The 8947-nt window shown below is 50.7% G+C and overlaps 1 protein-coding gene across 5 annotated transcripts; it reads left to right on the forward strand.

Annotated features, from left to right (window-relative positions):
- Window positions 1-2844: 2844 nt before the first annotated feature.
- Window positions 2845-6622, forward strand: PSRC1 (proline and serine rich coiled-coil 1). Of its 5 annotated transcripts, none has more exons than XM_032361364.1 (8): window positions 2846-3099; window positions 3477-3533; window positions 3626-3683; window positions 4134-4575; window positions 4930-5044; window positions 5137-5385; window positions 5688-5781; window positions 6001-6622. In XM_032361364.1, the coding sequence occupies exons 2-8, from the start codon at window positions 3515-3517 to the stop codon at window positions 6002-6004; spliced, it is 981 nt and encodes a 326-aa protein (XP_032217255.1). In that variant the 5' UTR covers window positions 2846-3099; window positions 3477-3514; the 3' UTR covers window positions 6005-6622. The 5 variants fall into 5 exon arrangements, with proteins under 5 accessions (XP_032217256.1, XP_032217255.1, XP_032217254.1 ...); XM_032361361.1 differs by having other exon boundaries at window positions 2847-3099; window positions 5134-5385; XM_032361362.1 differs by lacking the exon at window positions 2846-3099 and adding an exon at window positions 3116-3329 and having other exon boundaries at window positions 5134-5385.
- Window positions 6623-8947: the final 2325 nt, after the last annotated feature.

Here is an 8947-nt window from a genome sequence, read left to right on the forward strand (position 1 = left end):
GAGACAGATGGTCCTTACACAAGCCTGCCCAAATTGTAAAATCATGAGGCAATTGGTTGCTGTTGTCTCAAGCCATAAAATACTGGGCTGGTTTGTTACACAGTAATATGTAACTGGAACAGCCTTCTCTGCATCAGATACTGGATGTCAGGCTTTATCTCTTTTAATCCTCATTTTTCACATGAGGCACTTGAAGTTTATAAAATTGCTCCAAGTCCTGCAGCTGATAGTAGAATTTGAACCAGGTCTGCCTGACTTCAAGCCTTCCCTCTTTCCTCTCCCCTCTTTCACCCAGTGACCCTCACTGTAGTGGGTCTGGGTTGGGATCACGGGTTTAAGAAAGAAAAGATTCCTAGGAGATAGTAAATCTTAGACAAGGCTTTGAGGAGGGAGAGGGACTGTGTTGCCTGAGAAGAGTGAGAAGGGCTTTTCTGTTCAAAGCAAAGGTCTGTTTTCAGTTGAGGCAAAGTGTCTGTTCCAGCTTTTCTCAACAGGAGCACTATAAGAATGAAGTCCCAGTGCCCCAAAGGCATCCATCATATGTCATAAATTAACTTCCTCTATGCATTCAGAACATTACTAATTATGTAGCATCTTGAGAAAGCTGAGAAAGTAACCACACAAATTATTTGTAGGGTCTAATGCCCTTGCTGAGAATACTGGGGTGGGGAGAGAAGAGGCCCAGAGTCCAGAGCCAGCTAGTCATGTACTCAATGGCCAAGAAGAAGCCCCCCTCCGGCTAGGACAGGGTCTAGGTCAGGAAGGAGTAGAATACTCCCAGCTATGATCCCCTAAGAATCAGTTAGACCTCTGACCTCTGCCCACAGCCCCATGCCTCAGCTGTCTGTTGAGTACTCAAGGACCCTTACAGTTCATCTATTCTGAACCTTCATGATAAAGGAATAAAATCTTCACACTGAACAAGACTTCCAGTCACAGTTAATCTTTCCACATTCAAGAAGGACTGTCCTGGAATCCTTGATTTTATCATTTATGCATTCAACACAATGGAGTTCCCTCTGAACTAAGGTCTAACACCTGCCTGGGAGGAGGCAATCTCTTTGTTAATTCATTTAACATTTATTCAAAATCTTTTTTTTTTTTTTTAGGATTTTATTTATTTATTTGAGAAAGAGAGATCACAAGTAGGCAGAGAGGCAGACAGAGAGAGAGAGGGATGCAGGCTCCCTGCTGAGCAGAGAGCCCGATGCGGGACTCGATCCCAGGACCCTGGGATCATGACCCGAGCCAAAGACAGGGGCTTAACCTACTGAGCCACCCAGGCACCCACATTTATTCAAAATCTTAAACATCTGTTCATATATCTCATTTTGGGGTTGAGCTAACGTGGACAATTCTCAGAGTAATGGCCTTATGCTGAGTAAGAACTCTCATGCCTGAAATCTGTATTTTCTGATTTTATTGTTATTTTGATGGTGGAGAAAGTTCACTTGCTTTTTGTTTCTGGTACTACAACAACTTTCAAAATCATAATTTGGTGACAGGAATTTTTTTTTTTTTTAAAGATTTTATTTATTTTAAAGAGAGAGTGTGAGTGAAGGGAAAGAAAGGGAGAAGCAGACTCCAGGCTGGGCAGGAAACCCAATAGAGGGCTCCACACCAGGACCCTGAAATCACTACCTGAGCCAAATGGAGGGAGCCCCCCAGGCACCCCTGGTGACAGGAAATTGAGGACAAGTTTCCTTAGGAGAAACAAACAGCCAATTTGCTAATTAATGAGCAGCTTCTCTCCTTACACTCCGCTTCACCACCACCTGCCTGGAGAGAGGGAGGTACCCGGCTCCAGCCCTCCCACCTTCCCAGAACCCAAATGCTACAAGCTACTGCAATTCCGCCTTCACCAGCAAGCGTACAGAAACTCAGGCAACCCTCTTCTCTCAGCTCTGCTGCCCACAAGCCTGCAAGTCCAGGGCCTCCCCACGCAGCCCCTCAGTCCCCACTGAATCCCAAGGTCTCTTTGCTGCCTGTGGCATTTACTTCAGGGACAGCTCAGGCCTACAAACCTCACCACCTCAACCTCATGGCTATAAACTAGGAAGGAAACCCAAAAAAAGGCCTGTAAATAGCCCGGATAATGGTCATAAACGCAGGAGACCAAAGCTCTCCAGCCATTCTTCTCCATTTTTAAAACGTTTCTAAGAAGCTCTGGTAACTGGTGGCCCAGGCTAGTCACAGGCAACCGGTGGGAAACAACAAAAAGGGAATCTCTAATGAGTAGGCTTAAGCATTTTACAAACACAGCTTTTAGTTTGAAAGCGTTTACAGGCACGTTCAAAAACCCCTGTGGCACGCGGCTGAAAACTCGAGGGAACATAACTGATGGTCAGGATCCTCACTCCGCGGAGAAGAGACGGGCCGCGTATACTCAAGCATGCCTGCCTGTGACGGAAGGGTCTCTGGTGAACTGGACCCACACCTCCCTGCCAGAAAAGCCTGTTCTGTTTTGTTTAATTACACCTCAGCTACCTCACGTTCCGAAAGTTCTCGCTTAAAAAGACGATGGGAGATGTACTTCTTACGGATCCTCAATATACCTAAGCTATAAATGTCTGGGTGCTCCCGCAACTTGAAAAAATCACAATTGTGGAAATCTGGCAAACGTGGTGCTTGCAAACCAAGTAATCCTCCGGAACCGAATTCCCTCAAGGGCGGCGTTAGTTCCAGGCCGGCCTCGTAAGCCCTGGCTCCGCCCAGCTGGGGGAGGGGGCGGAAAGGAGGCGGGGCTAGCCGGGCGAGAAACCTACATTCATTGGCCAGGACCCTCGCGCCGCGCCACAAGGCCCCGCCTGCTCCGTAGGGAGGTCTCCCGGGCACGCGCGCGCGCTCCTGGACTCCCCGCTTCAGCCCTCCGGATGGAGTCTTTCTTAGAGCCGCTCTCCGCAAGGCCCCAACAGGCAGACTTCCGGCCGGCTGACTGTCGCTGCCCCGCCCCCGAGGGGGCGGGAAATGCTGGGATCCGCCAATCAGTGGGCGTCTGTAGTAAAAGTGGGTGGGGCCTAAGAGATTCGAAAGGAGCCCCACCCCTTCGGGGGTGATTCCCGGGACTAAGTAGTGGGAGGCTAGCACCTTCGGTGAGAGGTGAGGCGGGGCGGAAAGTAAAAACCGAGGGTGGGCTGGAGGTGTGGTGTGGGTGTGGTGCCGTGGGAGTGGAAAGGCGATTTGGGGAGAGAAAGAACTGGAGGATGGTGGCGGGGAAGAAGATAGGGAGTGCACACTGCCCCCGGTGAGGAGAGAGCAGGTTGTAGGGGGGCAGCCGGGCAACCTGCGGAAGGGGGATGGATGGTGCGCTCTCCGCACTTTCTCTGGAGGTAACAGGGCTGTTAAAAGGGCAGGTGCTATTCCTGGGATTCTTGCTTTACCTCCAGCGTGTTCCCCCACCCCTGGCTTGCACCCTGAGTCTAGCTGGGATCCTTGGGCAGGGTGGAGACCTGAAGAAAGGGATATTTTCTCTCCAGCTCAGGTCTCATCTGACTCGTGCTCCTGCTGGGGGAACATGGAAGATTTGGAGGAAGGTAAGGAAAGTAAAGAGGAAAGAATGAGGGCGCTGCGATTGAGAGCCCTGTTGGCAACCTGAGGCTGGCATTCATTCCCCCCTCCCTTACAGATGTGAAGTTTATAATGGATGAGACCTTGGACTTTGGAGGGCTGTCACCATCTGACAGGTACCATCCTCTTTGACTTTCGTGCTTTCCTCCTACAATGCCTCTTTGTGTCTAACCCCTTACTGCTGAATTATTGGTCTGTGGTCTGGGTAATGTAGCAAGGTTGGGTGCCCTGCGGCTGCTGGGGGCATTGTTGACGTGAGCCTCAATGACTCTACTGGGGGAAGGGAAAAGGGATAAGCTAGAAAGAGATTTCAGGATATTAAGAAGGGTAAATGGATTTGCTGCATCTTCATCCTGGCATCATTTCCAATGTCAGTAAGGATTAAAGGCCTATTAGGCCTCATAGGACCAGGTGTCATCGCGTAGAGGCCAGATCTCACAGCAAGCATAGGCATTGGGGTTTGGGGTTGTATCCCTGGCTCTGTTGAGGGGGGTGCCCGGTCTCCTTTGCACAGTCTCCTGCTCTCTTCTTTGTGGGCATGGTGCCTGGTTTGTTTTCTGTCTCAGTCGTGAGGAGGAAGACATAGCAGTGTCAGTGACTCCAGAGAAACCCCTCCGAAGAGGACTTTCCAATCGAAGTGACCCAAATGCAGTGGCCCCAACCCCCCAGGGGGTGAGGCTCAGCTTAGGCCCACTTAGTCCAGAGAAGCTGGAGGAGATTCTCCATGAGGCCAACCGACTGGCAGCCCAGCTGGAGCAGTGTGCCCTGCAGGAGCAGGAGAGCACAGGTGAGGGCCTGGGGCCTCGCAAGGTGAAGCCCAGCCCTAGGCGGGAGACCTTTGTGCTGAAGGACAGTCCCGTCCGAGACCTGCTGCCCACTGTGAGTTCTTTGACTCGGAGCACCCCCTCTCCAAGCAGCCTGACACCCCGACTCCGGAGCAGCGATAAGAAGGGGTCAGTCAGGGCTCTTCGGGCAGCATCTGGGAAGAGGCCCTCCAGTGTGAAGAGGGTAAGTTCGAAGGGTCTGGGTTGGATGTGTCCCTTCAGGCACAATGTATGACTTGGAATAGCCATGGAGTGGTTTCCTTTTTTGTAAAATGGGGTTAGTAAGATTCTACTTCAGACTTATTGGAAGTAAGCAAAATACCGTAAGCAAAGCACTTACCACAGTGTCTGCACATTTCTCTGCAGTGTCTATAATAAGCTTACGGTAAACATTATTGGTGAGGATGATGATGTTGGCAACTAACGTCTGCCCTTCCTTACTGGGATGTAGGCAACTCTCCACCTCTATTTCTCATACAGCCAGCAGAACAGATTCTTTTTCCATTCTAGTTCTATTTTTTCTCTCTTTGTATTTCAGGAGTCACCCACTTGCAATCTGTTCCCTGCATCCAAAAGCCCAGCATCTTCTCCTCTTGCCCGGCCCACTCCCCCAATCCGGGGCAAAGCTGGACCCAGTGGGAGAGCAACAGCAAGTGAGAAGGCTTGGACAGCAAAGCTGTGGGTGAATGGGAGGGGGGAAGGATGTGGAGCTGACCCTCTTAATTCCTCTACTTCATTTCAGCAGGCCCGCCTCCCACTGTCAGACCAGTCTTGGCCCCACAGCCTTCTACCAGCAACTCTCAGCGCCTCTCTCGGCCACAGGGAGGAGCTGCTAAGACTTCCAGTCGACTGCCTGTTCCCTCGGCTATCCCCAGGCCTGCCAGCCGAATGCCACTCACCAGCCGGAGTGTACCACCCAGCAAAGGTGCCCTGCCTCCAGCTTCTCTGCCAACTCGGAAAGGAGTTCCACGACCAAGCGCGGCAGGGCACAGAGGTGAGGAAGAGTGGGCATAACAGCTGGAAGTCAGGAGGAAGAATGCTTACCCTTGTCTAGCTTGAATGTACCGTCCCAGAGCTAGGAACAGTGACCACTGCCTCCATCTTCATTACCACTCAATTTGAAGATGGCGAGACTGAGTTAAAGAGAGGATGTGGGCCCGAGCAAAGAGTTTGAACTGTGGTTCTCAAAAACCTCATGTTTTTTACCTTGGGTAGGAAGAAAGGCACTAATCCCAAACTCTGAGAAGGTCACTTGAACTCTGTGCTAACTCATTTCTCTTGTCAACCCCCATCAAGTTCCCATTTCTCAGCGACCAAATCTTCCCGCCCCTGGTGCCACCCGCAGCAATCTTCAGCCCCCTAAGAAAGCTGCAGTCCCAGGACCTACCAGGTAAGATCAGTTGAGATGCTCTCTGTCCCATCCTCTGGGCTTCCAAACGGTTGTGGACACCAGCTCTGAGTATTGTGTAGCAAGGTGGGGATGAGGAGGGGAGCCTAGAGAGGCAGGGAGTCCCATTCTTCCTTCCCTGAGAAACTTGAGCTCAGCAGGTGACAAATGGGCTTGCAGAAGAAGGACAATTTAAAGGAGTTCTTCCTTCTGATTCTTTAGGTAAAGAGATTAGGACAGCAAGCAAGAATTCCGTAGCAAACCACTACAGTCACTGCCTGGACTCACCTCTACTCGGCCTCCCAAGCTCTCTCATGGAAGACAGGCCTCGACTCAAGCGAATCCTGGCCCAGGAGCAGGAGAAAGAGATCCCACCAGGGCTGGTGCCCCAGCAGTAAAGAGATGGGAGATGGGTGGATTAGGGTTGAGTTGGAGGGGAGTCCAACCCTGTGAGTTGAAAGAGGATTAGGGAAAAGAGGTCGCCTCCTGACGGTGAAATTAACAAGCAGAAAATGAGAAAAGCCAGAGAGTAGTTTGTCCTCGTCCACCCCCACTCTTGTGTTCAGTCTCAGAGTTTGATCTTCTTCCCAGGCATTGGTTCACTGGACATTTACATGTGAATGGCCTCTGTAGCTAACCGCCCGGCTCCCTGAGGAGCACCCTCTACTGGACTGCAGGCCTGTTTGGAGAGGCAGAGGCAGGCACCTGGTTTCCTGCAAATTCTGGGACTCCTAACGGGCCAGTTGATGATAAGCTTGCATTGGGCTGCGTTTTTCTAAAACAAAATGAATGTATTTTTCTAATCTCTGTATATGTGAAAGTAAATTCTCCAATTTCAAACAAATTTGTAGTAAATTCCTGTGTGATTCCGTCGAGGGAGTCAGGATGAGCTTCCCAGGCTGGGCCTAAATAAGACCAAAGGGGCTTGTGTTGCAAGCTCATCAGACCGGGACCACCCGCCCTGGGGTTCGCATTAGATGGGAATGAGCTGCCTTCTTCCAGGATGCATGTGTTACTGAAAGGTCCAGATCAATGGAAATACATGAGTAAGGCTATCAAGGCAAGGTCTTGGTCAAATTGTTATTTATATCCTAAGCTTGGGTGACCTTTCCTGGCAAGAGCACAGAGCCTTTTGAGAATGCCTCAGCATCTAGTCTGCTGTGCTGATGAGATGAGGGGACCCTTTGGTGGGTACCCTAGTACTCAGTTTTGCTGACTGCATTAGCAGAAGATACTGGAACACCTCATCTCATTCTACCTTATATCATTAGAATTGTTGGGCCTAGACTTGAGGGCTGACACTAGGTCTTATAAAACTCTGCCATGCCTGGTGTTATGATTTGTATGTGGCAGAGAATTTCATTCATTTGTTGGAAAAATAAATTTGCACGATGGTGGGGGGTTGGTAAAAAAATGACAGAGACTCATTTAACAGACTTTACTAAGTGTCTCCCTTTTCTCACACTCTTGCGACCAGAACCAAATCAATTCTTGTGAGGTTTGGTTTTGTTTTGTTTTTTTAAAAGATTTGTCTATTGTAGAGAGCGAGAGCTGGCAGAGGGGGCAGGTAGGGGCAGAGGGAGAGGGAAAGAGAGGCTTAAGCAGGCTAAGCATGGAGCCCAAAGCAGGGCTCAACATAGGGTTTGATCTCACAACCCTGAGGTCATGACAGGAGCCAAAACCAAGTCAGATGCTAAAAAGACTGCACACCAGCCACCCCTAATTCCTTGTGAGTTTTTGAGAGAACTTCCCTCTTTAAAGGCTGGGCTATGACTTAAGGAGCAGAGGGAGAGGAGCATCAGCCAGTGCCCCCCACACATATATGCCCATCAGTACCCTACTTAGGCATTGAAATGTTCTTCCCCAGACAGGGGCCCTCCATCGCTGTCTTCTTTTTATGACTGATCTCCAGGTTCACCAAACGCATTCATCTGTGTGACAGCAGCAGCCGCCTAGACCTTTGCCCCTTTCCCTGAGCCTCCTGCAGCAACTCCTACAGCCTCTGGGATTCTAAGAATTGAGCTGGGGTAGGGGATGTGGAAACACCAAGTGTTTGGCTCTGGAGAAGTTTGGCAGAGGCAAGAAAAGCTCTGGGGTGTTCTCCAGCTGAGTCCTGAGCTGCCATCTGGTGAGCAGGGCCCTTGGTGACCCCGGACAGAACAGACTGAGGTGTGGCCAGCAGATGGCACCTGTGTGGTTTGGGAGGCGAAAGGAGCTGCAGCCCCATGTGCTGTTGCCACCTGGTGGCCAGAAAGGGTAAGGCATGTTCTCTGTGCCCTCGATCAGGCTTGAATTTCATAACCCCCAGCTGCCCTGCCCCCATCCTGCTGCAAACCTGCTTAAGCAACATCCAAGAGACTTTGCCAGCTAGGGAGGAGGCCCACCTGCCACAGCTGCCCTTCTTGCTCAGCTACCTGCTTCCTTCCCTTTGGGCTTGCTTTCTATTTTTCTCTGTGTGCACTCTATCCCCACCCCTCCCCAGGAGCAACAATGAGGGAAGCCAACATTTACTGGCCTCTTACTATGCACTGTGAACTGTTCTAAGCACTTTACGTGTGTTAACTCATTTAATTCTCATAAAAGCTCAATTAGGAGGATGCTGTTATCATCCTCATTTTGCAGGCAGAGAAACTAAGGCTCAGAGAGCTTAAGTCACCGGGTCTGGTTCCAAGGTTTGTGCTCTTCATCACTATCCTCTATGGCCACTGTGTTAACTTCCCAGCTAGTCTGCTGACCAGAGCCTTGGAAAACAGAAAACTCGCAAACAGAAAAAGTGTTGCAGAGCACGTAGGTGGCTTGAGTGTGAATTGTTGCTTCATTCCTGATGGGAAAACACACACAATGACCCAGGGGAGTGAAGTCAGAAGGTATGTCATCACTGAGCCACTCAGCCACTCTGCCCTCCCTGTCTCCCGAATTTTGTCCCCAGGACTCAGCCCTGAGGGGCTGAACTGGAAACCTGCCTGCTCTTTGCAGCCTCTCCACTGAAAACATGTCCCTCCTGTCCTGATACAAGGATACTCGCCTGCCACCTGCCACATCTTCCTTGGACACACCAGGACATGGGCTCTGTGCTGATGAGGCTATCTGGAGAGCACCGCTGGGGTGCTGGTGGTGAGGCTAGCTCACTGGCCAAGTGACATCCGAGTCCCCTGACCTCTGGGCCCTC

Source organism: Mustela erminea, chromosome 10 (assembly GCF_009829155.1).
Source record: "Mustela erminea isolate mMusErm1 chromosome 10, mMusErm1.Pri, whole genome shotgun sequence".
Taxonomy (NCBI): domain Eukaryota; kingdom Metazoa; phylum Chordata; class Mammalia; order Carnivora; family Mustelidae; genus Mustela; species Mustela erminea.

Coding starts and splice junctions, on each gene's coding strand:
- PSRC1 (XM_032361363.1), top strand. Junction 4,576..4,929: donor GGCCCTCCAGTGTGAAGAGG/GTAAGTTCGAAG, acceptor TTTGTATTTCAG/GAGTCACCCACTTGCAATCT. Junction 5,386..5,687: donor AAGCGCGGCAGGGCACAGAG/GTGAGGAAGAGT, acceptor ACCCCCATCAAG/TTCCCATTTCTCAGCGACCA.